At 42.7% G+C, this 27,858-nt stretch overlaps 1 protein-coding gene across 3 annotated transcripts; it reads right to left on the minus strand.

The window, feature by feature from the left end:
• Positions 1 to 13,322: 13,322 nt before the first annotated feature.
• On the minus strand, positions 13,323 to 21,322 carry abhd11 (abhydrolase domain containing 11). 3 transcript variants are annotated; one of them, XM_052035648.1, is made up of 7 exons: positions 21,192 to 21,322; positions 19,487 to 19,622; positions 19,119 to 19,292; positions 18,361 to 18,531; positions 16,975 to 17,156; positions 14,312 to 14,513; positions 13,928 to 14,065 (listed from the first exon to the last, which is right to left on the minus strand). In XM_052035648.1, the coding sequence occupies exons 1-6, from the start codon at positions 21,296 to 21,298 to the stop codon at positions 14,381 to 14,383; spliced, it is 903 nt and encodes a 300-aa protein (XP_051891608.1). In that variant the 5' UTR covers positions 21,299 to 21,322; the 3' UTR covers positions 13,928 to 14,065; positions 14,312 to 14,380. The 3 variants fall into 3 exon arrangements, with proteins under 3 accessions (XP_051891607.1, XP_051891609.1, XP_051891608.1); XM_052035647.1 differs by lacking the exon at positions 14,312 to 14,513 and having other exon boundaries at positions 13,323 to 14,065; XM_052035649.1 differs by lacking the exon at positions 14,312 to 14,513 and having other exon boundaries at positions 13,336 to 14,065; positions 21,140 to 21,277.
• Positions 21,323 to 27,858: the final 6,536 nt, after the last annotated feature.

A 27,858-nucleotide genomic window follows, 5' to 3' on the forward strand; every position in this document is an offset into this window, starting at 1 on the left:
GTAACTCAGGCCCCCAAGTTCAGGCAACATCCTAGTAAATCTTTTCTGCACCCTTTCTAGTTTAATAACATCTTTCTTATAACAAGGCGACCAAAACTCCAAGTGGGCGTCACCAACGTCTTATATAACTGCAACGTGATTTCCGAACTCCTATACTCAATGCCATGACTGATGAAGGCCAGCCTGCCAAATGCCTTCTTCACTACCCGAGCTACCTGTGACGCTGCTTTCAGTGAACTATGCACTTGCACTCCTAGGTCCCTCTGTTCCATAATACACCCCAGGGCCTACCATTCACTGTACAAGTCCTACCCTGGTTTGATCTCCCAAAATCCAATACCTCAAATTTATCTGGATTGAAAGTCGTTTGCCAATCCTCAACCCTCATACAAGCTGATTAAGATCCCCCTGTAATTTTCCATAACCTTCTACACTATCTACAACACCACCTATTTTAGTATCATCTACAAACTTACTAACCTTGTACATTCACATCCAAATTGCTTATATAAATTACAAACATCAAAGATCCCAGCACCGACCCCTGTGGCACACAACTAGACACAGGCCTCCAGTCCAAGAAACAACCCTCGACCATCACCCTCTGCTTCCTACCGCTGAGCCAATTATGAATCCAATCCATGATCTCCCTCTGGATCCTATGCAACCTGACCTTCCAGACTAGCCTGCCATGAGGGACCTTGTCAAAGGCCTTGATAAAGTCCATATAGACAATGTTTAAATTCCTCCATGCCCTTGTCATTCCATAACCTCTCTCAATGCTAAATCCCAACATGAATTCTTCATTTCTCTGACTTCTGATGTAACTCCTCCTCCTCCTTTTGTTCTCCTATCGGTTGCATTGGCTTTATCCAATGAGGTCCTGTCCTGGAATTTCTTCCCTAAGTTCCTTGTCAATCTCCAGTCGACTGAGAGCTGCCCCTTAAAACCCACCTCATTGATCTAGTCTTTCTTTTAGCTCTGCATCAATTACTTTCACAATGTTGATGTTTTCCCTGGCTAGGTGCATGGAAACGGGGGTCACAATCTCAGAATAAGGGGTCGGCCACTCAGGACAGAGATTTGAAGTTTCTTCATGCAGAGGGCTGTGAAGGGTTTTGTCACTTGGTATATTTAAGACAGAGATCAGTAGATTTTTATATATCAAGAAACTTCAGGGATATGGGGTTACTGTAGGAAAACTGCCCTGAAGATAAGAATCACTCATGACTATTGAACAGCAGCTTGGGCATGAGTCATAGAGTAATACAGCACAGAAACAGGCCCTTTGGCCCAACTCATCCATGCAGACCATGATGACCATCTAAGCTCGTCTCAGTTACCCGAGTTTGGCCCATATCCCACTAAACCTTTCTTATCCATGTACCTGTGCAAGTGTCTCTTAAATGTTGTTGTTTTCACCTGCTTCAACCACTTGCTCTGGCAGTTTATTCCATTTACACACCATCCTCTGTGCGAAGAAGTTGCCCCTTAAGTATCTTTTAAATCTTTCCCCACTCACCTTAAACCTATGCCCTCTAGTTTTTGGTTCCCTTTTCCCATGAGACTATTAAATCTTTCTAGGTTTCCTGAAGCTCTCTGTGGGGTCAACCAATTCACCCGGAGTCAAATTAACCAGTGAATTAAATAGAACTGTTGTTTCGATTTAACTTTATTTTAGTTTAACTTTCCAGGTTAGTTTAAAGTTGTCCAAAATTATTGGGAGGAACAACCCGATTTGAGTACTCAACTCAGTCAGCATGCAGTGCTTCAGGGTTGGAAATCACAATCATAAAGGATGGAGAACGACATCCCTGCCTCTGTCTGGAATCTGGGCCAGCACATTCACGCATGCTGCGAGCCAAATCCCATGTGGACAAATACCTCTTCATGTAAAAAGCCCCAAGGAAAGAGGCCTCATAAACATAGAACAGCTATGAGTCAAGTTAAAAGTATACACAATGCCGTGACTCATTCTCATTATCAGAAGAATAGATAATGTTCTATGGTTGTCAATAGTCAGTAAAAACAGGAGCAGGGCTCTTGGCTAACTACTGCACATGGACAAGTCTTTTGGCCAAACATCTTGGTCAGGGGACTAGGTTAGCAAAAAAAAATCAATGATCCTTAAAATCTTCCCAGAAGAAGCAGAGTTAAAACAAGACTAAATGGGGTTTTCATATACTCATACACTGGAAACTGTTTGCAATGTAAGCATCCTGTTGCCATCACAACTTAGGTTATACACTGTATATTATGATAGGTTAAATTAATATTTATATGTAACAAAAAGATTTATTACATAATTCAACCTGTCATATTTGTAAAGGAGCAATGCAGTTTCTTATAAAGGCACCTGTCTGTCTGTGTGATGCCTGCCGCCACTCACGTTTTGTGAATGAATAGGTATGTACAATTTTGCAGAGGACAGTACAAGTCGTGCAGTAGTGCTGCCACATTAACCTCTGCAGCTAAAACAGCTGCAGCTGTTTACTCATCATTACCATTAATATATTGTGGAACTATGCTTTTCACTCTTTTAGGGCTAATTTATTGCACATCAAAGAAGAAAGATTAGGGTGTTAATATTCTTTGCTACAAGATATTCACAAAATACAGGGTAGAACCAGTATTGATTAAAAAATCATAATAGCACTGGAAATTAATGATTGAGTTGCAGGGTCAAAGCAAAAACCTATTTGGTTAGAAGTAATGATTAATTGAAGAGCTATTGTGTTATTTGGGGTTTTCTACTTGCCACCAAATAATAGGAAGGAGATAATGAAGCAAATTTTCAAGAAATTACAGAAAAATGAAAGGCATAGAGACCTCAGTTAGACTAATTTCGACCAATGCAGAAAACTAAATGAATGCTGGAACTAATCAGAGGCTGGTACTCCAAGGCAAGTAACTCACCTCATGATTTATTAAAGTCTTCTGACCCCCGACAAGGTGCAAATACTTTTCTCCATGAGTGCAACCTCAACAACATACTAGTGCAACACCATCCAAGACCAGTAGTCAGGTTGGTCCATACCTGTCCACCACCTTAAATATTTACTCCTCTTACCACCAGTGCAAATTTGCAATTTGCACTATCTCCAAGACACTGTGAAGTAAGTTGCCAATGTTTCCTTGAAAGTACCTCCCACACATGCAGCATCTGCTGCTTAGAGAGACAAGGGCAGCAGCTGCACAGGAACAACACCACCTCCAAGCTCCCCTCTAACTCACACACAATTGAGACTTGGAAATGTATCACCATTTCCTCATGGTTGTTGTGTCTAAATATTGAACCCCTTTGCCTAACATCTCTGTGGGAGGATCTTGACAACATAAACAGTAGTGATTCAAGAAAGAGACTCACCACCATCATATTCTCAAGGACAATTAAAGAAGGACAATAAACATTGGGCTTACAAGTGGCATACAATCCTGTGAATGAATGACTAATAGCAAAAAGCTAGGAAAGTTTTTGGAGACAGTGATCTGAGACCATATTATTTTGGCAAAGATAGGTATGGGATAATGAAAGTTAGCACATTTATTAAGATGAATTGTATTTACTAAAATTAATCTGAGTTCTTTGATGAAGTAATGGAATAGTTTGAAGAGAGTTGATGTACCACAAAAGAACTGTTAGCACAATTAAATCTCACGCATCAAAGAGTTATGAGGACATGGATACAAAATTGGCTAAAACAGAGCTGTGGTGAATAGTCAGTTTTCAGACTGGAGGGAAAATGCAATGATGTTCCCCAACTCACTGACAAAATATTGACCTGGATATGTACGCAGGAGATCATTTCAAAGTATGTATAAGAGACAAGACTCAAATATATAGTAAACAATAGCAACAGACTTCAGGAGGACCTGGATCTGGGCGAACTCGGCAGGCATAAGGCAAATAAATTTAATGCAGAGACATGTGAAGTGTTATGTGTTGGTTGGAAGAAAAATGAGACCCTCACGGTGTATGTGTGTAAATTTCTCAATAAAATAGGAGACATTATGAAGACTCTTAAAAAACATATTTGATCTTTGCCTTTAATAATGGAGGCATAGATATAAAGGGATATGAGGTTAACGCGGGAAAATGGTGCTGGGGTTAACAAAAAGACATAATCTTATTGAACACCGGAAGTGGCATGAGGGGCCAAATGGCCTACTGCTGCTTCTATTTCCTGTGTTCTTAGGTAGAATATAAAAGCATTAAAATACTGCAAAAACTTTTTAAAACACTAATTGGCATTCATTCCCTGTGACCCACACTTTTACTCTTGGAAACATTCATTAGAATGAAATCAGATGGGCAGACTGGAGATCAATAGTTTAGGGACTTTGGTAGGAGTGTCAAAATCATGAAATGTTTCAATAGGTAATTACCAAGAAACAGTTTCCGGTTGCAGAAGGATCATTACTCTAAGGGCACCAACATGTTGGCAGTAGAAGCAGAATGACATGAAGCTATAACTTAAAGATACAGTAAGCTCTTATGATCCAAAGTAATTGCCTGAAAGGGTGATGGAAACAGATTCACTTTCAAAAGGAAATTTAATAAACTTGTAGAGAAATAAATTGTGAAGTTAGAAAGCATGGGGTTAATTGGAAATCGTTTTCAAAGATCCAACACAGGTGAGATGAACCAGATGTTTTCTTTGGTAATGAATCATTCTGTGATTCCACAGGTTGACACAGTTGTAAATTAGAACTTTGCTTGAGCAATGTTACCAAAAAATTAATAGTTGCTTCATCTTATTTGCAATTTATGAGATTTTACTGTGTAGAATGGGCAAAAGAGCAGCACAGCTGGTAGAGCTACTGCTTCACAGGTCCAGCAGCTTGGTTCAATCCTGACCTCTGGTGCTATCTGTATAGAGTTTGCAATGCTCTGTGGGTTTCCTTGAGTGCTTTGGTTTCCCACCTCATCCCTGATACATGTCGTTTGGTAGGTTAATTAGTTACTGTAGTGTGTAGGTAAGTGGTAGAATATGGGGAGTTGATCGGTATATGGGGAAAGTAATATGGGAGTAGTATAGGATAAATGTAAATGGGTGCTTGATAATCGGCATGGACTTGGTGGGCTGAAGGGCCTGCTTCTGTGCTGTATGACACTGCTACTCTAATATTTCTGCTCTTTACCTGGATACCTTTCAGGCAACCCTTAAAAATTGGCTGTGATAAGCTCCAAGAAGTCTTGAGTTTAGAAAGCACTGTAGCAAGTTCTTTGGATAATCAGAAGAGGTTTCCATGTATTTGTTTTTCATGCAATATCACTAGATTTCTTGGATGAACTCCTTAATGAGGTTCACTATCCAAATTATCCTACTCATTTCACTTATGGAAGCTCACTCTATATCCATAACTTGTGAAGTAGTTGATGTGGGTGCTGTATTCCTGTAACTTCACTAGAGGCAATGTATGCCCAGATACTAGCTATAATATCATACTCTGAGAAACCATCTGTGCCCAAGATCCATGATACAGTATATCATTTCTGGTTCTTATAGTTGCAGATCAGTGATATATCAGAACCAGAGTGTAGGCACACTACCTAAAGAATCATTGATCAATGTTGCATGAAGCTATAAGGACCTGGTTAGGAAGTGCACTGCACACCACCGTAGAGGATGCATAAGTGATGTATGCACATTGGCCAGTGCAGAGCAGACAAGTTCATCTTATATATTGTGCCCTCTGCACATATGACAATAAGCAGTGGACAGGTTTTCTAAATGACTCCCATGTTGATGGCAGTCCTCTGCCAGCTTCACAGCCAATATAATTTTAGAGGGAACACTGTGTCTCAGCTCCCTTCAACATCACAGCAGCATTTCAGGTAATTTTGGAACTAATGCTCCTGCAGGAAGCTATAAGGGCAGTGCCCAGAGGCATGCCCAGAACTAGCTATAGACAACCCTGATGGGGTCCTAACAACTATGAATAGTCTATCATAGCTAATTTGAAGGAACATTCAGACCACAGAAATGTAGCAGTAAACTCAGAGATATGTCATCTCCCTTATTTATTGGTAAATGTCCCTAATTTAGTATGGCTTTTTTTTCCTCCAAAGCAACCACAAATATCCTGTAATTGCCCAGAAAACAGACACCATTAACCTCACCATCAGATACAACCCCATGCCATTTAGAAGGCTTAAACAAGTTTTTAATTGATATTGGCACTGAGAAACGTAAGTGTTAATAAGGTGAAAACTATTAGAACACCAGTGAGGAACACAGCTTTCCAGGTATTGTGTCCCATTTCCAATTCTATAAGTTCTAGCAAGAGACAAAACTGCCCAATGTCTTTCAAAAACTAAAATGTTACTAAACTGATCGCTCAAAGTTATACTGACAATTCCTCTACTCTCAAAACCTAGAGCCAACACAAAACATTGGAAACCAAATTCACCCATTCCTGTACCAATTATACTACCAGCTCATTAAGGTTGGACATAATATACCAATAATCAAACTAGTTAGAGGCCAGGTATGAAGAAATGAAGACTGCTGAAAGCTAATAATTTCTACCCTGCAATTTATGACAGGTGCCGACAACAAGGAGTGCAAAGCAAAAAGTGTCATAAACACGAGGAAGATGAGATTATCTTATACTCATAATGACATAGAACACAAGGACACAAGAAAGTAGGAGCAGGATTAGGCCACTCAAACCAGCCCCACCATTCACTATGATCATGGCTGATCTATGCTGGCCTCCACTCCTCTTCTGTGCCATTCCCCATAATTCTCAATTCCTCACTTTCAAATATTTATCTATCTCCACCTTAAATACATGTGATAATCTGGCCTCCACTACCCTCGACATCTCAACGTCTACCCTGTCAAGCCCCCTTAGGATCTTACATATTTAAATAAGATCACCACTCATTCTTCTACATTCCAAGGAACACAGACCAAACTGTCTACCCTCTCTTGCTGGGACAATCCTCTCATCCCAGGAATTAGCCTAGTGATTCCCCTTTGGGCTGCCTCCAATGCTACTGTGTCCTTTTTTAGGTAAGGGGACCAAAACTATGCACAGTATTCTGAGTGTGGCCTAACCACCACTCTGTACAACTGCAACAAAACCTCCCTAGTCTTAAATTCCAATCCTTTTGCAATAAAGGCCAAAATGCCATTTGTCTTCTGAACTACTTGTTGGTCCTGCTTGCTAACTTTTTGTGATTCATGCACTAGAACACCTAGATCCCTCTGAACTTCACACATTTGCAGTCTCTCTCCAGTTAGATAATATTCACCTTTTGATTTCTCTTACTGATATGCATGACCTCACACTTCCACCTATTACTTCCATTTGGCAGCTTTTCACCCAGTCCCTCAGTCTATCAATATATCATTGCAGAATCACAATTTTCTCATCACAACATGCCATTCTATCTATTTTCATATCATTAGCAAACTTGGAAACCTTACATTTCATTCTCTCCTCCAGGTCATTAATGTAAATACTAAATAATTGAAGGTTAAGAACTGTGCTACTCCACTAACTACACCCCTCCAGTCTGAAAAGGACCAATTTATTCCAACTTTATGTTTTCGATGTGATGACTGGTTCTCTATCCATGCTAACACACTTCCTCCAATGCTTTGGGCTCTTAATTTATGCACCAGCCTCTTATGTGGCACCTTGTGAAATGCCTTTTGGAAATCTAAATACACATCTACAGATTCCTCTTTGTCAACTCTCTGTGTCACATCTCAAAGAATTTCACTGAATTTGTCAAACATGATTTACCTTTTGTAAAACTATTTTGATGAGGTTTGATTATAATAGATGTTAAACTAACTGGCATACAATTCCCTGCTCTCTGTTTTCCTCCCTTTTTGAACAAGGGAGTCACATTGACTACTTTCCAGCCTTCTAGTACCCTGCCGAAATTTAGTGAGCTCTAAAATAATTTCAATCAATGGTCCACTGTCTTCGCAGGCACTTCTTTTCAAACCCTTGGGTACAGGCCTTGGGGTCCCGGTGATTTGTCTGCTTTTAGCCCTGTGATTTTCTTAAAGAGGCCATTTGGCCCATCAGGTCCATGCCAGCTCTTGGGGCAGCAATCCTATTTGTCTCCTGCAAACTTTCTATATCACCCTGTACTTTATTATCTCTCACACATGCCCATCAACCCCCCATGATTCTTTTTGCCAATAACCTACACTCTGGGATGATTTACAGTAGCCAATTACCTTACCGGCACAACATTTGAAAGTAGGAGGAAACCAAAGCACCTGAAGGAAACCCTCGTGATCTCAGAGAACAAGGAAGCTCCACACAGACAGCACCTGAGGTCACAATCAGACCTGGGTCCTGAGTCTATGAATTGGAATTGGTTTATTATTGTCACATGTACCGAGGTACAGTGAAAAACTTGTCTTGTGCACTGTTCATACAGATCAATTACACAGTGCATTGAGGTAGTACAAGGTAAAACAATAATAGAATGCAGAATAAAGTGTTACGGAGAACACTTTAGAGCTACAGAGAAAGTGCACTGCAGGTAGGCAATAAGGTGTAAGGTCATAACGAGGTAGATTGTGAGGTCAAGTCTGCCTTATTGTACAATGGAACCATTCAATAGTCTTATAACAGCAAGATAGAAGCTGACCTTGAACCTGGTGGTATGTGCTTTCAGGAACAGCAGTAAATGCTTCAACACTGTGCCGCCAATTATGTGTGAACGTCAGGCTGTTGAAGGTAGCAGATGAACAGCAGACCATATTCTATCCCCGAGATCTGTACTCCAGTTTAGGACTAAACTTGTTCCTTCCTGGAGGTGAATTCAACTTAATCCACAAATCAAACGGGTTTTCTCATTTGTTGCGTGTCAAGGCTGCCCCCTATGGTTGAAATTAAAATCTTCATCTGTGCACAGTTCATGAAATTTCCCTTTTGATATCCTGTACCAATATAGTACAGGTGTCCCTGGGATACAAATGCCAGACCTATAAATCCCCCTACATATGAATGAGCTCCCATAATATTATTAAATTCACAAGTTGGATGTACGTACATACGTTCATTCTTATGAATGACAGAACTAGTTTCCTCTCTCCGCTTTTAGTAATTGTTCTTTCTTACCAGTCTTGTGTGTTTTTGATGCCATTAATTTTCCTCATCAGCTCATTATATTACACAGGACAACCTCAATTGTTTGTACTAATCTTAACAGCTATTCAGAACCTTTACTGAATGTTCTTGTACATTCTGGGAAAGGATCATAGAATTAGATAATTGTGAAGACCCTCTCCCACAGTCTCTCCTCACTGCAGATCACATACTACCGATGTCTGGCTGTCCTGGGGTGCCTCTAAGGGTTGATAATTTTTCCCAGTTACTGTATTACCATGAACATTAGTGCCTAGAAATTGGATTGCACCTTTTTTGTTGAGTTAAAACATTATTGTATGTAACTCTGGTGGCAATATAGTCCCCCCAAAAGACCTCAGAATTGGATAAAGCAAATGTAAAACATTGGTGTGGCATCCACCCAAAATGGTGTGTTGAACCATGACCTGCATGCCCCCCAAGGTGAACAGTATCACTAGTTTGCTGTACAGTAACTGGGAAAAATTGCCAACCCTTAAAGGCACCCCAGGACAGCCAGATATCAGTAGTATGTGATCTGCAGTGAAGAGAAAGACTGTGGGGAAGGTCTTCACAATTATGTAATTCTATGATCCTTTCCCAGAATGTATAAGATTGGCCCACCACACCCAACTCCATGCTTGTATTACTTGTGTGATGATCATGGAATTAAACGTAACATTATTTTCTCCTTATAGTCCCCAAAAAATGTTGTTAATTTGATCACAGATTGCACATCTTGGAATGTGTATGTTTCCAGTCAGCCTTAAGAGCGATCCTGTGATGTGTCCTGATGTCTCTTTATATCTGGAGTAAAGCAAAAGCATTTCATAAAGTGCTTCTAATACTCTTGAAACTGTTTCATGGAAATCGACACGTGGAGCTTTGCAATCCAGTCTGATTGTGGCATGATATTTGCATTGAATGATGACATACACCAGGAAAATTTCAACCATGCTAACATGGGTTGGTGCTGAAAGTGCCCAGGACATTTCCAGCATCAGTATGTTTTCATTCAGAAATAAGCACATACATGACCTGCTTCTAGTAAAATCAATATTGGATTGCATAGTGCAGAAAAAAACCCAGCTCACTGTCGTCTAATGACACCCAGCGTTGGGGAATCAAGAACTAGAGATCGTAGGTTTAAGGTGAGAGGGGAGAGATTTAATAGGAACTTAAGGGGCAATGTTTTTACATAAAGGGTGGTATCTACGTGTAATGAGCTGGAGCAAGTGGTTGAGGCAGGTACAATAACAACTTTTTAAAGAGAGTTGGACAAGTGCATAAACTGTAAGTTAGAAGGTTCCGGGCCAAACGCTAGTGAATGGGATCAGCTTGGATGGGGCATCTTGGTTGGGATTGACTAGTTGCATGGAAGGGCCAGTTAATGTGCTGTAAGTCTGTGAGCACTCAGTAACAGTTATGTTTCTCAATCAACAAGGCGCTTTGGTAAATATCTCAAGATCTGGGCTACCAAACAAATGGCCCAGCATGAACAGCATTCAGTACATTATGGAGGAGGACTGCCCCTTTGTACTGCCTCTAGAGTCAGGGTCAGAGAGGTCAGTGAAGAGACAGATGCACAGTTGATTACATTACTCTCAGGTTGTTGAAGTTGCCTCACCACATCACGAGCAGCCACTGTAGTGCATGGTTTGCATCAAGCCATCTGTTCCACACATGCAGTATTTTAATTTAGCAGCCTTACCCCGGCTTCTGAATCCGCAACCATTATTCTCCAATTTTTGTACTCGTGGAAATGCTTGCATTATGAGCTTGTAGTAATTAATGGATGGGTACCGCAGAAAGTTCACTGAATAAAGCTCTTAATCCAATTTGTGATTCTGAGCTTAGTCCTCTCCTTCTAATTTTTTTTTAAACATAGTCTCTATTTTTTTATTGATCCAGTAATCAACTTCCTCCAAGCCAATGAACCATCCTAACAAGCCCACGACAGTAAGTTGAACTAAAACCTCACCACATTAATTAATATTATAACTATTTCTTTCCAACTGCATCAAATCTGTTGAATGCTCTCTGGTCCCCTAATCTTTCCTAAACTCTGCCGTTGCAACCCGGTTCTGATTATCTACTCATTGGTTGCCAACTTACCTCCACATCCTTTGCCTTCACAGTAGCTGTGATAAGACAATAATGTCAAAAGTAGCTTAATTTTTAGGAGAGAAGACTACAAAAGCAGAAAGGTAATGATAAATTTAGGTGGGGCTTGGGTTAAACCACACGGTGCCGGATTCCTTCGGGTAGCCAACAGTTGTTGGAGACATCCTGAAGGTTTCATTGTGTGGCATCAACAAACGTTATAGCATTTATCTTATTAATGGGGTCCCTTACAATTATGAATCTTTGGTCATTCTTTTGCTTCAGGAGCTGTTGCATAAAAAGAATCAGCAGGCACCCCCACTGCCTTTGCCCTGTCTCGCATTCCCTGGACACTTAGTCCCTTTCTTCCTTAACATCCAATCTCCAACTCCCACATTATCCTTGGGCACCCCTTTACCAACAACAACTTTCAAATTTACTCCCTTCATCCCTACACCCACACCCTCTTGTCCCTGATCAATTCATCCCCAATCTCTTCCTCTCTGATATCTCAATGCAGCACAATACAGGCCCTTCGGCCCACAATGTTGTGCCAACCTTTAAACCTCGCCTAAGACTATCTAACCCCTTCCTCCCACATATCCCTCTATTTTAAATTCCTCCATATGCTTACCTAGCAATCTCTTGAATTTGACCAATGTACCTGCCCCCACCACCACCCCAGGCAGCGCATTCCATGCCCCAACCACTCTCTGGGTAAAAAAACTTTCCTCTGATATCTCCCTTGAACTTCCCACCCATCGCTTTAAAGCCATGCCCTCTTGTATTGAGCATTGGTGCCCTGTTATACTCTTCCTATTTCATTCTTGCCTTGCTTAAACACACAGTCTGCAATCCAGCCCATGCCGCCACCTGTCACCCTCAAATCTTTCCAGCCACGGTATTTCAAATACCCAATGCCATCACCCACTCAGATGTAGAAACTGCTCCCCAATTCTTTCAGAGACAGCTCATTTTTCTTGATAATTCCACCTGCTAGCTCCACCATTCCCTCCCACTCCCTCTGATCTCTCCTACCAGTCTCCCTCTTTCCTCAAATCCTCCATCCTGAGTCATTCCCCTACAAACCCAATCCCCAACACCACACTTTTTATCCCATTTCTCCTTCTAACCACCCCCAAAATTCATTCTCTCTACAAAGCAGCAACATCCAAACACCCCAACACCTTCAGTTCCTCTTCCCTCCCTCAATGTTTCCACTCATTCCCAACCCCTCTCCCAGGAAGACACTCCATCATATCTGCCCTGACACCCTCATCTCAGTTTACTGATTCCTTCATTACAACCTCCACTTCCCCAAACCTCAAATTACTTTCCCTGACCCCCCATCACCTGATCCCCATTCTCACCTCTGAAACCATTTGTGTGAAGCCCTTTCATCTCTCCTCCTGTGACTCGTATATTCTCTACCCCAATTCCCCCATCCTCTGACCAATTCCAGCAATCCCCAGTCTCTCTGCACAAGCCATCGTCCCTCTGTTAAATGTGTCAACCTCCCTGTTGCCTTAATCGGGTCATAGCATTCCTCACCTTCTCCCTGACCACCCCATCATTCACTTAATCAGCCACCTCTCTCTCTCTAACCACCCCTGCTCGCCCCCTCTCCCTGACCATGCACACGTCCCACCCTTTCACCAGTACTCCCTGACCTACTCACTTTGTATCACCCCTACACTCCTCACCCCTCTTTCGTTGATGCTTCACCCAATCATGCTTTCCCCAATGCCTCCATACCTGGGCATTAACTGGGAGCTTGCTACATGAAAACTGGCTGCTGTCTTTCCAATAACAGTCACTGCATTTTAGAAAATAGTTTACGAGTAGTATAATGTATTGAGATGTCCTAAAGATGACTAGAAAGGCACTTCACAAGTGTATGGCTTTCTTAACTCTCTCCCCTGAAACTCCAGGCTCCAATCTCCCCTAAGATCACCATTCCCAGTCTCCAAGATCACATCAGCAGAATCTCCAAATCAGAAAGGTGAGGTAGAATCTGCTTAATCTCAGTGGGCAGGTTTTTTCAAGATCAGTGGTGAGCACTGTTCCTTCGATACCAATTGGGAGACTTTAATAAAGGCCCAGACTTTCTTGTCAGCATTTGTAATTAATACTTGAAGTGTTTGAATCTTTATTAATACTTGTTAATGAAGCAGACATTCAGACAGTTCTATACTCTGGGGTTGTGGCTTTACCGGTTGCAAGACACTTCTGCGGGGAGATCTTGTTCAGGTCTTGCTGTCCAATGTTACATAAGACTGGATGAACTTGCATTGGGTGTTACCCGGTTAAGCACTTTTGAACTAACTTCTTGCAGGAAACTGTCACTCCACATAAGTGCACACCTCGTGACGGGGAAGCAGCGAGCACAGGCAGCTCGTCACTGCCAGGAAATTCCAGCCTGATGTGTTTAAAGTACCATGGCCACACAACATTCCGTAGGCCAAGATCCACTTTTTAACAGCTTCTTGTATTTAGAACCTTGTATAATATACACATACTCCTTTATGTTCAAACACATAACTTGTAATTATATTTACAGTATTGTCATGGAGTTATCATTCTGTTCAGAGTTAACTTATATCAGCTGTACAACCTGCAAAACGGACATTGTAAACGTCATCAAACGGTACAGTTGGCAGAAATCATAATCTGGTGAAGATCTCCACAGGGAGTTTTCATTTTGTCCATTGTTGACTGCTAACTGGTTCCCAGAAATGCACAAATGGAATTTATAAAGTCATAAGGTTTTTCAAAATGGACCCAATGACCAGCTTCAGGAACATGTTGGATAATAGAATTAGGAAACAGTCGCTTGATCTCAGGATAATCCTTGGAGCTTTGAAAAGAGTACAAAGGCATAATTAGTAAGTAATGAAGAAGCCAATGTTAGCAATGACAAATGTACATGCTCCATGTTTTACTCAAAGTCTACCATTACCACTACTCTAAAGTATAAGAAATGCTGACTAAATGTTACCAGTTTAATTCTTATTTTATGTTGATACTGTAGCGGTTGCTACCGCGAAATAAAACAAGACGCTAGTCGAAGGATTGCCAAACAAGAACTGGTTTATTTTCCCACCTTGCGCGGGCCTTTTAAGGGAGACTGTTCCCGTCCAATGCAACCGGCAATGACGTATATGCTACGTCATCAAGTCTTTCCCGCGTGCAGGTTCTCCCCGTCGCTTGGGGAAGACGAAGGCCCGCCGCCATCTTGGGCCTCGTCGCTCCGACGCCGCACGACCCGACTGCCAAGCCGGTTCGCCTGCCCGGACGGTGAGTCGCTACAATACAAACACCCCAACTTTTGGTTCAGCTGTGTTTAATACTAAAGGAGATAGAAATCCAATGAGGCCATTCGCCCCTCGAGCTTACTCCACCATTCAATCAGATCATGGTTGATTCAACTTTCTCATGTATACTTTCCCACCTTAAACTCATGATTCAGTTACCAATTAAAAAATCTATCTCAGATTTTAATATATTCAAGGATTAAGTATTCGCAGATTTCTGGGGTAAGTAATTCTAAACACTCACCCCTTTGAATGAAGAAATTCTTCCCCAACTCAATCTGAAATGGATGTCCCCTCATTCTGAGACTATGTCCACTGGTCCTAGATTTTCCCCATAAAGCAAATGTCCTCTCATTAAGCTGTCAAAACCCTCAGTGTATATGTTTCAGTAAGATCACCTCTCATTTTTCTAAATTCCAATGAACACAGACCAACTTGTTCAATTCTTCTTCAAAAGAAAATTTCTCCACACTCAGGATTATCCTCGTGAACTTTCTCTGAATTGCCTCAATGACAAAATATTTTTCCTTAAATAATGGAACAACTGTACACAGTATTCTGGATGTGGTCTCAATAGAACCTTGCACATTTGTACAAGAGTTTCCTAGTTTTAATTCCAATCTCCTGGAAATAAGCCAGTATTCCATTAGTCTTCCTGATTATCTGCTGCACTTGTATGCCAGCTTTCTGTATTTCATGAATAGAGACACCCAAATCTCTCCATGCTGTAGCTTTCTGCAGTCCTTCTCCATTTTAAAAAAAAGACTGTTTTACAATTCTTCCCTCCAAAGTGAAAAACTTCAAATTTTCCCCACATGTACTCCATTTTTCAATTTTTTTTAACCCATTCACTCAACCTATCAATCTCTTTCTAATGGCTTGCCTCTCCTCCTCCTCCCCTCCCCCCACTGATCTCCACCCTCCACTTTTGCATCATCTGCAAATTTAGCCACAGTACATTTAATTCCCTCCTCTAAGTCATTAATACATATTGTAAACAACAATCTCAGCACCAATCCCCATGGTAATCTATGGTTACAGGTTGCCAACCCAAAAACTACCCCCTTAACCTTGCTTGCTGCTGCTAATTAGCCAAATCTTTTATCTGTACTAATATATTACCTCCAACACCATGAGCTTTCATCAACAACTTGCTGCAGCTTCTCTGAATGAGAGGGGAAAATGTAATAGGTCTATCTTTATTAATGTGTGCCAGCTGCTGATGACAAATTGTAACGTAGGTCAATGTTAAAAGTTAAATCTTCATGTTTTGTGATGTGGGAATATTAGAAGTAAATTAAGCTCACTCTTTATTCACATATTTCAATTTAACTAGTTTGTTGTTTTGTAACTGGCCTCACCTTACTACGCACGGAGCAGTCTTAACTTCCTGGAATCCAGAAGAGATACAAATATAAACAAAACGTTTGTCTCTCTCCTGGATTCCAGGAAGACTGCTCAGTGAAGTGAGGACAATCATATCATCACATAATTAGATATCATGCGTTTTCTCAAACTATTACATGTTTAAACTTAGAAAAAATTCGGAGTGGTACTGTTGATCCTTCGCTTAAATTTGAGGAAGTTTGGAGTCCATTTATTCAGTATTTCCATATGATATAAGCAGACCTTATTCGAATTCCTTTCAATAACCTTTGAATATAGAGGAGCGGAGCTAACGACATAATGATGTTTTTTTTAACCGAAGAAATATCAGTCCAGTTTTTGTTTTGAAGTTTTTGGTTTGCTTTGGTTTACTATTATTTTCTTTAGACTTGGGGGTTTTCTTTTCATATAATTAAATCTCTTTTCAATTTTTATTGTATCATGTTCATTTAGCAAGAGAGCAGGAGGTCCAGATTATATATTTTACTCCTTGTAAGTGTATATATTAACTGTCATGATTGTTATTCTGATCTCTTCGCACCATGTGTATAATCACTAATGTTATGTATATTAATTTGAATTAGTTTGAAATTCAATAAAAAGACTGAAAAAGAAAAGAAAGATATCATGCAATAAAGTATATTCCTTGTAAAGACATGGGGAGGGGGTTAACTTTTGGAAGTAATTGGAGACAATGAATCTGAGGGAACATATCCCGCAAACTCAAAATTTGTAGTACTGTTATGTTTGTACAAGAATAATGATGTAAGAGTATCCTCAAATAACTGGATGGTGAGTTTAAAAAACCCAATGAATGGAAGATTCTCTGCTTCCTTCCTTCATTGTGAAGTGCCTTGAGTGGTGTTATACATTAACAAGACTATACAAAGCTCACATTCTTGCAGGCTTTATAATTCTATCCTTAAAAGTATCAGTTTTCAGAGCACACAAGTAAAGGTACACAAGTAGGGCTATTCATCCTGGACTGAACAGACTCACATAATGAAATTAAGTCCACTGATTAACTTGGTCATTTATAAATTGTTAGGTGATGCAAGGTTCTTACCTAATGTAAGGAGAGTTGCCCCCACCCAAAAAGATGGTAGGGGCAGTAAAAGGAGTGTTGAATTCTGGGAAGCCCAGGAGGTAATCCAAATTGTTGGCTACAGCTTCTATATTCACCCTCCAAATGTATTGACCATTACGTTCCACCAGGTTCGTCAAGATAAACTGCCGGGTACGAGCATCCTATATATGAAAGAATAGTGTCAACAAACATGACCAAATCAGTGATCTACCAATTGTTATAGCTCTGATGACACTAAAAGACTTCCGAGCAATGTAAAGTTATTAATAAAAAGATTGCAAAAGCACCACCCAAAGTTTAAGCTGTAGCAGAGTTCATGGTTTGCCTGGGATAGTTTATAGGCATCTGCCACTGATATGGTGCATCTTTTTCTCCTCCCCCTCTCCTGAAGGCAACAACTCTCAACAGGATACGATTCCTCTTCTGACATGCATTCTACAATACCCCAACCATTCAGTCATTCTTTATACACAAACCCCGTAACCACTATTGAGCAAATGATCCACTGTAAAGCCCAGTTCAATTTTAACACTAGATTCACGAACTCTTAAATGACACATAAACTGTCACTTCTTGGAAACAAGATAAATAGTTGTTCAGTTGAGATTGCAAACATGTCAGTGGAATTATACAGCAATCAGCATGCACCAATAAAGAAGCTACTATAGAGAAGAAAAGCAACACTGCAGGCACAAAGGTTACTGCAGTGAAAGAATAACCAGCATGGATTCAGGCAAACAAAGCTGGGCTAGAAGAAACAGCCACAGAATGTCTTACAATCAGTTGAAGCAAAATAGGGCAGTATAGTTGTGCATCTGGTAGATGTGCTGTCTCACAGCTCCAGCGACCTGGGTTCAATCCTGACCTTCAGCACCGTCTGGGTGAAATTTACATGTTCTCCCTACGACCATGTGAGTTTCCCCCTAATGCTCCAGCTTCCTCCCACTTTGTCAAGATGTGCAGGTTGGCAGGTTAATTGACCAGCGTAAATTGCCCCTGGTGTGTAGCTAAGTGGTGGGGGGAGTGGAATTGATGGGAACGTGGGGAGAACGAAATAGGATGCGTGTAGGATTACTGCAGATGGGTGCTCAATTGCTGGCACAGACTCAGTGGGCCAAAGGGCCTGTTTCTGTGCTATATGATTCTATGTCTCTGTAATCCACCTCAGGCACTGGAATAACACAGTTGGTTAGTACAAAAATTATCCACCCTAGGTCAAGGAAATATACTAGGGTGAGAATATAGGGAAAAGGATTGTCTGGAGGGCACAGTGGCTACTTTGCCATGCTTGTGAAGTATCTTCAGCTCTTCCTGTCTTATTGGTTTGTGTTTAAATACAAGTAAATACTGAAAGGAATGTTTTACCTCGATGTACGGTTGCAGCTGTTGCTCAGCTTGGTTGCGTGCAGTGGACCTTGACAAATCATCATCCACAGTTACCGCCCTCATGGCAGCAATGTAATTTGGAAAAGGCGTACGCGGGATTGTCCGAATGGGACTGATATCCACCACAACGAGCTTTTTCACCAGTCTCGGCTGTGCAGAGACAATAACACATCGTTACCATCTGTGGCTTACACCATGAAGATGATCCTCGTCTCCAATGGGTTAATGGGTAAATACACTGACTACAGTGGTGCCACACTGAACCAAATACTACAAAGAAAAATTCTAGATTTGTTTTCCAGTTTACCATCCTCACTGGCACAAGTGTCCTCATGCTGATAGTATGTTAATCAGTCAGGGTTCCTGATTGTTCAGTAATCTCTGCCATGGAGGTGTGCAGATAACAGGCAGGGATATCATCAGATTTGGTTGTGTACTTCATGGTAAACCAGCCTGCTAAATCAGTCTTCATCTGACATCCACATCTTTCTTGGTTATAAACCTCAGCTGATTTTTCTTGTTGACCTCCTAATCCAAAGGTCAGGTATCCAACAGAAACACCCAAATACTGACCCAGCTCAGATCATCTAACTTGGTAGAGATTCTGTACAGCTCAGTGTTGCATTGCTCAGAGTCAGCCCACATTAAGCCATTGGAACAACTTGTATTCCCACCATTAAACAAAATGAATGGTAAACAGCTCATTGGTCGCATTCCCCACCGTCAATCAAACATACTCTCTGCAGTGCTGTTGTCATTGCAATCTTGCCACCCATGCTGTGTCCTATCAGGATACACTCGGGGAGCTCCAACTTGTTCAGCATGTTTTGAAGATCAAGGCTCATCGCTTCATAGGTCATCACTGGACTGTGTCCACTATCACCATGGTTACGGCTATCCACTGTCACCACCTGGTTGGACAACAGAAAATGGTCAGAGGTTGACCAGATGGAATGGTCTAGTCCTACAGCTTTAATTGCAAACAAAAAAAAATCACTCCGAACTACTATGTCTCAAGTGAAGGATTTTACTAAAAGGGTTGTTAACTACAATGGAAAAATAAAAATCAATTGAGAGTACCAGACTCAATACTCGCATAACTCACCGTCCGGCCTGTCCGCTGAAATAATGCTTTAGCTATAGAGTAAAAGTTGGATTTACTGCCCAAGAGTCCATGGAGGAAGACCAGGGGAGTCTCGGAGTTTCTGCCATCCATTAGGTGATAGGCAAGGTCCACGGGTCTACGATATACGGGACAAGTAAATATTCAGATAACTTGCAGAAAATCTGCAAGAAAATGGATCTCAACATAAATTAATTGACGGTCTACAGAATAAAACAGTAATACTGCAGAAATTAAAAGACTGGTACTAGAGAGCTGCAGAAACAAAAACACCACTCAGGCCCTCCAAATCCACACCAATACCCAAGCCCCTGCAACTTGACCTTCCCAACACATTGGCCATCATTTTCAAACTTAACACCACTCCGCAAATCTATCGTCACCATCTCAATTAAACTGATTCTCCAAATTCATCTTGCTAACCAATGCAAGAACTTACTAATCATGACAAAGACAGAGGTCATTCAGCCCATCAGGTCCAGGACAGCTCCCAGAAGAGCCACCCCATGAGTCACATTTCCCCTCTTATTTCTCTGTAACACAGCGACTTATTCTCTCTCACATGCCCTTTGATTCTTTTGCTACTTACACCGTTTAACAGTGGCCAATTAAGTAACCAACACACGTCCAGGAAACAGGAGTAAATCAGAGCCCCTCTCCAGGGGAAGCCCATGCAGTCATGTACAGATGGCACCATGCAGTCTGCAGCCAAGGTCAGTGGAGCTGCAAGGTGCACAGCTAACTTGGTTAACTCCTCTTCACCATCCTGTGAACCACATCCACCTTGATAATAAATCCCAGCAAACCAACCAACTGGCTGCCACCTGCACAGTGAACCTCCACAGTGAGGGAGAGGGAGGGGGACAGACGCCCCCACAGTGAGGGGGGGAGGGGGACAGACGCCCCCACAGTGCGGGGGGGAGGGGGACAGACGCCCCCACAGTGAGGGGGGGAGGGGGACAGACGCCCCCACAGTGAGGGGGGGAGGGGGACAGACGCCCCCACAGTGAGGGGGGGTGGGGGGGTACTGAGACGCCCCCACAGTGAGGGGGGGAGGGGGGGTACTGAGACGCCCCCACAGTGAGGGGGGGAGGGGGGGTACTGAGACGCCCCCACAGTGAGGGGGGGAGGGGGGGTACTGAGACGCCCCCACAGTGAGGGGGGGGGTACTGGGACAGACGCCCCGACAGTGAGGGGGGGGTACTGGGACAGACGCCCCCACAGTGAGGGGGGGGTACTGGGACAGACGCCCCCACAGTGAGGGGGGGGGGGGGGTACTGGGACAGACGCCCCCACAGTGAGGGGGGGAGGGGGGTACTGGGACAGACGCCCCCACAGTGAGGGGGGGAGGGGGGTACTGGGACAGACGCCCCCACAGTGAGGGGGGGAGGGGGGTACTGGGACAGACGCCCCCACAGTGAGGGGGGAGGGGGGGTACTGGGACAGACGCCCCCACAGTGAGGGGGGGAGTACTGGGACAGACGCCCCCACAGTGAGGGGGGGGGGTACTGGGACAGACGCCCCCACAGTGAGGGGGGGGGGAGTACTGGGACAGACGCCCCCACAGTGAGGGGGGGGGTACTGGGACAGACGCCCCCCCTCAATTCCGGGTCCGCTCCCAGTGTTGTGCCCCACCTGCCCATCGCCCGCCATTCATGAAGGGGTGACCGGCCGGACTGCAGCTCACCTGCCCCCGGCCGCCCCGCTCACCACCCTGGGCAGCAGCAGCAGCGGCGACCGACCCGCCCCGGCGGCCCGGGCCCAGCCACCGCCCCTCAACACCAGCGGGCGCATCGCCCCCTCTCCCGGCGCTGTCTGATGTCGTCACAGTCCGGCTGCCCAATGAGAATGTTCTCCTACTTCCGGGATCTCCTTCTCCCGGGTCAGGGGACCGGGCGCTGCTGCGGGGCGTTTCTAAGTATCGAGTGTTCAAACCAGAGCATAGCTCCGGTTGAAAGTCAACAACCTGAAATGTTAACTTTGTTTCTCTCTGCATAGGTGCTGTCAGACATTGAGCAGTCTTCAGTTACTTATTTCAGATGTCTGGCACCTTCTGCATTTGGCTTTTGATTCATTTCATACAGTAAAACTCTGATAAGTGACCATCCAATTGTTCAGAAGTTTGGCATCTGGCTCACTGGGTGCTAATTGCCATACTTCCCTAATAACGCACCCGTGGCTCCGGTTCTTGGGTTCCCTTGAAATTCACTGCTTCCCCAGTTCCGGAGCTCCCTTTGCATTCACCGGGGCCTCGTTTCCCTGTTAGCATGGTCCTAATTCCCATGCTCCCTTTAAACTTATCAGGTTCACTGGAAATTTTATTATACTACTATTCAAGTTCAAGTTTATTGTTGTCATGGGCATACATACACAAGGTATAAATGCCATAAAAACTAGCTTTTTGTAACAGCAGCCCAGTACATTACAAGACGAAGACAAACATAAATTAACATAAATTAATATAAATTGTTACATAACTTACGCATGTGCAAAATAAACAACAAAATATACATAATGATACTGTGTAACATTTAAAGGTAAGAGAATCAAAAGTGTGTTTAGTGTGTTAGTGGGAATAACATCCAGTAGTCCAGAAAGTCTGCTAGTCCAACACTCACAAAGTCCTGAAATTGGCAGATTAATGGCATTCAACACAATCATCCCATCTAAACTCATCACCAAGCTTCAAGACCTGGGCCTCTGCAAACTGAGTACTCGACTTCCTCATTGGCAGACCTTAATCAGTGAGGATTGATAACAAGGTGTCCTCCTCTCTGATATCAACACAGGTGCACCTCAGGACTGTGTGCTCTACTCTCTATACACACATGACCGTGTGGCTAAGTACAGCTCCAATGCCAAAAACAAATTCACCAATGACACTACTGTTGTTGGATGAATCACAGGTGGTGATGAGTCACCTGTTTGTGTGGTGCTGCAAAAACAACCTCTCGCTCAGTGTCTGTAAGACTAAAGAGCTGATTGTTGACTTCAGGAAGGGGAAGGAGGGTGAACATGCACCAGTCTACATTGGGGGATTGGCGGTGGAGAGAGTCAGCAGCTTTAAATTCCTGGGCGTTAACATATCTGATGACCTGTCCTGGCCCACACATAAATGCAATCACAAGGAAGACACACCAGCATTTTTACTTTCTTTGGCGGTTAAGGAGGTTTGGCTTGTCATGGAACACTCTAACACACTTCTACAGATGTATTTTTGAAGGTATCCTGACTGGTTGCATCATGGTCTGGTACGGCAACTTGAATGTGCAGAAACATCAGAAGCTGCAGAGAATAGTAGATTCAGCTCTATACATCACGGTCACATCCCTCCCCACCATCGGTAGTATCTACAGGAGGTGCTGCCTCAAGAAGGCAACATCTATCATCAAAGATCATGCCATCTTCTCGCAGCCACCATCGGGTAGGAGGTACAGAAGCCTGAAGTCCCACACCACCAGGTTCAGGAACAGCTACTTCCCTTCAACCATTTGATTCTTAAACCAACCGGCACTACCCTAATCACTCTCAGTACAGTGACACTATCAACAGAGACCACCTTGATCACTTTGCACTAAAATGGACTTTGTTTTTCTTTGTTCTAATTGTGTTCCTTCTTGTAAAAATTGGGTATAGTTTATGTTTAGTTTATGTTTCTCTTGTGAATGTTGTCTATATCATGCTAGGTGACTGCGATGCTGCTGCAAGTAAGTTTTTCATTGCACCTGTGCATACATGCACTTGCATGACAATAAACTCCATTTTGACTTTGTTTTACAGTATCATAAAATGTAGCCACTAGATGGCACCACTTTCAACAAAATCATCATGTCCATGCTCAAGTGTTTCAAAGGTATTGACAATTATCAGCAGACCTGAAAACAACAATTGGGAGCAAAAACCGGGAAATAGGAACAAGTAATTCTTATATTTTTTCAGGCCAATGCCACTCATGTCTATTAATTTTCATTCATTTTCAGGATGCATGTGTCAGCATTTAGTATTCATCCTGAATTGCTTCTTGGAAACATGGTGGTGAGCTGCCTTCTTGAACTGTTGCAGTCCTTCTGGTGAAGTCACCCCCACAATGCTGTTGGGGAGAGAGCTCTAGTATTTAGAATGTTTAACGATAAAGGAATGGTGATCCATTTCTAAGCCAGGAGAGTGTGAGACTGGAGGGAAACATGCAGGTGATGGTATGCCTGTATGTTTGGTCTTCCTGGTGGATAAGCCACAGGTTGGAGAGGTGAGTAGCCAAAGAGGCAGACTGCTTTGTCCTGGATAGTGTCAAGCTTCCACAGTGTTCTTGGAGCTGCAAGCTTCCAGGCAAGTGGAGAGTTTTCCATCAAGCTCTTGACTTGCATCTTGTAGATGGTAGAAAAGCCACTGGGATGTCGAGAGGTGACCTATTCTTGTAGTCGTCATATTTATGTAGCTGGTCCAATTGATTGTTTGGTCAACAGTGATGCTCCAGGATGTTGATAGTGGAGGATTTGGCAATGATAAAGCCACTGAATGTCAAGGGAATGTCAAGACTCTCTGTAGCATTGGTCATTCCCTGGCACTTTTGTGGCACTCATGTACTTGTTGTTGCCAATACTTGTTGTCTAGGTCTTACTACATGGAGGTATGGAGCTGCTTCATTTCCTGAGTTGCAAATGCTCTTGACTGTTGTGAAATCATCAGTGAACAACCCCACATGACGTTACAAAATAGTTGAAGATAGCTGAGCCAAGGATACTGCCCTGAGGAACTCCTGCAGTGATGTCCTGGGGCTGGGATGATCAAGTCAAGTCTGGTCAAGTTGAATTTATTGTCATGAGCACAAGTACGGTGATGTACAGGTACAATGAAAAACTTGCTTGCAGCAACATCACGGGCATGTAGATTCAGACAACACACAGAACATAAATTCTACATAAATTATACATGACAGTAAAGAAAAAGACTGTGCAAAACAAGACATTAGTGCAACAAAAACACAATCAGAGACAAGTCTGTGGTAGTGCAAGAGGTGGTCCATAGTATTCCATTGCTGAGGTAGGATTGGGGTTGTGCAGCTTGGTTCAAGAACCTGATGCTTGCAGGAAAGTAGGAAATTAACCTCTGACAACCACAAGCATCTATTTTTTGATTTGGTCAGTGGGATGGATTTGATAAGTTTGCTGGAGTTGGATTATTTTCCCTTTGATACCCATTTAATTCAGTTTGACGAAGGCACCTTGATGCCACACTTGGTCAAATCCTGCCCTGATATCAGGGCCGTCACTCTCACCTCCCTCGAGAATTAAGCAGTTTAGTCCCTTAGTCCGAGGTTGTGATGAGATCTGGACGCAAGTGTTCTTGGCAAATCCCACACTGGGTGTTGGCTAGCTGGTCATCGGTGAGTAAATGCTACCCGCCACTCATAGCCCTATTGATGATACCTTCCATCATGATTGAAAGTATCCAGTAATTTGTTGGATTAGATTTGTGGTACTTTTTGTGAGTGGAAATACCTGGGTAACTTTTCACATTGTTGGGTAGGTGCCAATGTTATAAGAGGTGCAGCTGGTTCATGAGTGCAAGCCTTCAGAACTACAACTATTATGTTTCCTGGTACCATTTGCTCCATCTGGTGTTCTCCTATGTTTCTTGATATCGTGTGGGGTGAATTGAATTGGATGGAGACTGGTTTCTGTGATGGTGTTGGCTTCAGGAAGAAGCTGGGGTCACCCACACAGCCCTTCTGGCTGAACTTGGATGCGAATGCTTGAACCATGCCTCCAGCACTCACATGTGGGGCACCGCTACTGTTTAGGATGGAGAGTGGAGCCCCTTTCTCCTTTTAGCTATTTAATTGTCCACCACTGTTCATGACAGGAAGTGGCTGCACTGCAAAGCTCTGATCTGATCCATTGATTGTGGGATTGCTTTGATCTGTCTATCACATGCTAGTGTTGCTGTTTAACATGCATATTGTCTTGTATTACAGCTTTGCCAGGTTGGCACTCATTCTTAGGTATGCCTCATGTGCTCCCAGCGTGTCCTACTGCACTCCTCATTGAACTGGGGTTGATTGTAAAGGCAGAGTGAGGGACATGCTGGGCCATGAGGTTCCAGATTGTGATGGAGTACATTTCTGCTGCTGCTGATGGTCCATAGTACTTCATGAACACCCAGATTTGAGCTGTTCTGAGTCTAGCCCATTTAATAGTGTTGTGTAACATAATGGAAGGTGCCCTTGGAATTTTAAGGAAAGAGATAAATTTGCCGAAAGTCATTTCTGATTCCTCCTTAGTATGTGCAGTAGTGTGTAACACAAAATGGTGTCAGCTCGGACCGTGGGAATTTTCTGAGAACTTACGGGAGTACAGATGCACATCCTTGAGGTTAGACACTGCCTGCGTTATTTTTACTGCCTCCCCACCTCCCTTTGACCGTAAAGCCCTGACTTTCACTTTCCCCTCATCAATCTGCCTCAGTCCCTCCATCTTTTCAAGTGCCTCCCCCAAGGGCTGTCCCACTTGCGGTGCTAAGAGAGCCAACAGGACCCCTTTTAATTGTGCAGGCGCATGTTGAACTAATCTGTTCACATGACCCTGATTCAATATCGCTTCATCCGGGCCATCCCACCCTAATCTACAGTAAATCCCTGTCTGCGTAACTACAGATCGGAGTGTCATGATTCCTCGTCTATGGTGAGCCAAGGTGCTCCCTGTTGTCTCCAGTCCACCGCAGAGGGATAAACCCTCAATACAAGAATGATTACAGAACATTGTCTCTGTGAGGACTGTGCAGTGGTCACTTCTATAAATTTTGTCATGGACAGACGCATTTGCAAAAGGCTTATTCCTTGTTGTTGGTTTGCTCTTGACCTGTTGCAGAGCCAGTTGAGCAGCTATGGACTCTTACTATGGAAGAAGTACTAGACCTGGGACATCTCCAGAGTCCAGGGTCATTTATGAAAATGACTAGGGTTCTGCTGACTTTGGAGGGCAGGCTGGGTCAGCAAGTCAGAAAGCCTTTTCCCCATCCCCCCCCCCACCCCAGCACTAAAGGTCTATACCCAAAGATGTAGCTGCTCATACACACCCGGAGTTGTGGTCGGCACATGAACATGCACTGCACGTGGACCTAGTTTAAGGTGTAGAGAGCTGTGCCTGAAGCATCGCAGGATCAGTAAAACACTCCCAGTGCACCAAAAGCAGAAACAACAACACTGGAAATGCTCAGCAGGTCAAGCAGCATCAATGGAGAGAATAAAATGCACTTTCTCTGTAGCTGTGACACTTTACTCTGTACCGTTATTGTTTTTACCTGTACTACATCAATGCACTCTGTACTGACTCAATGTAACTGCACTGTGTAATGAATTGACCTGTACAATCGGAATGCAAGACAAGTTTTTCACTGTACCTCAGTACAAGTGGCAATAATAAACCAATACCAATACCAAAAACTTGAATCAAATCTCCACCATTGACAGTGCTCTACATTTGAGGGCTTTTTCAGTAGCTCCTTGTGTTCAATTTGAACTTGTAAATACAACATATAAGAGAGTGAAGAATGAAGAACATTGTAAAATCCCATCCAACAATGGGAGAGTTAGACTCTAGGTCTAATTAAAACATTCCAATTCCTGGCAGTTTATTGGGTCCTCCTTCTGCTTGTGAAAAGTCCAATTAGGTTCTAACATGTGCACATTTAGAAACATGCTTGTTATGACCCTGATGATCTTACAAATTCTGATAGTTCCAAAACACAAAACTTTGTAACCGAAGCTGATGGAAATATAGGGATGAGATAATTTCTTGAAGGATCCATTTTGCTGGAATGATCCTTTCTAAGTACAAAACACATTTCAAAAGTACTTATGACAGCGAAGCACATTGGGACCTGAAATAGTTTTAAAGTATTTTATAAATACAAGTTTTTTTCTTTCTTTCTCTTTTACACAGTTTAATCAATGAAGTACTTGCAACAATAACTGTTTCTCTCTCCACAGACACTGCTTGAGTTACCGAGTATTTCCAAATTTATTTGTTTATAATTTCAGATTTCCAGCATCTACAGTATTTTATTTTTGCTTTTGAATTAATCAAGACTTCGTCTGATACAGATTTTGGCTGGATAATTTAACTTTCAATCAATTTTGTTAATTGCTGATCTGCCAAATCTGCTGAGACGTGCAGTTTTTTCTTAATTATTTCAACATCTTTTGTGATGGGTGTGTATCACATTTTTCATAGCAATTGCTATAATTTACACTTGTCTGCATTGAACTTCAGCATCATTATTTTGCCCACATATATAATACGCTCAAATTGTCTGCAGTTTCTGAACCAGCTGCTGTAATTCCATTGCCCCTCCTA

Source organism: Pristis pectinata, chromosome 21 (assembly GCF_009764475.1).
Source record: "Pristis pectinata isolate sPriPec2 chromosome 21, sPriPec2.1.pri, whole genome shotgun sequence".
Lineage (NCBI taxonomy): Eukaryota > Metazoa > Chordata > Chondrichthyes > Rhinopristiformes > Pristidae > Pristis > Pristis pectinata.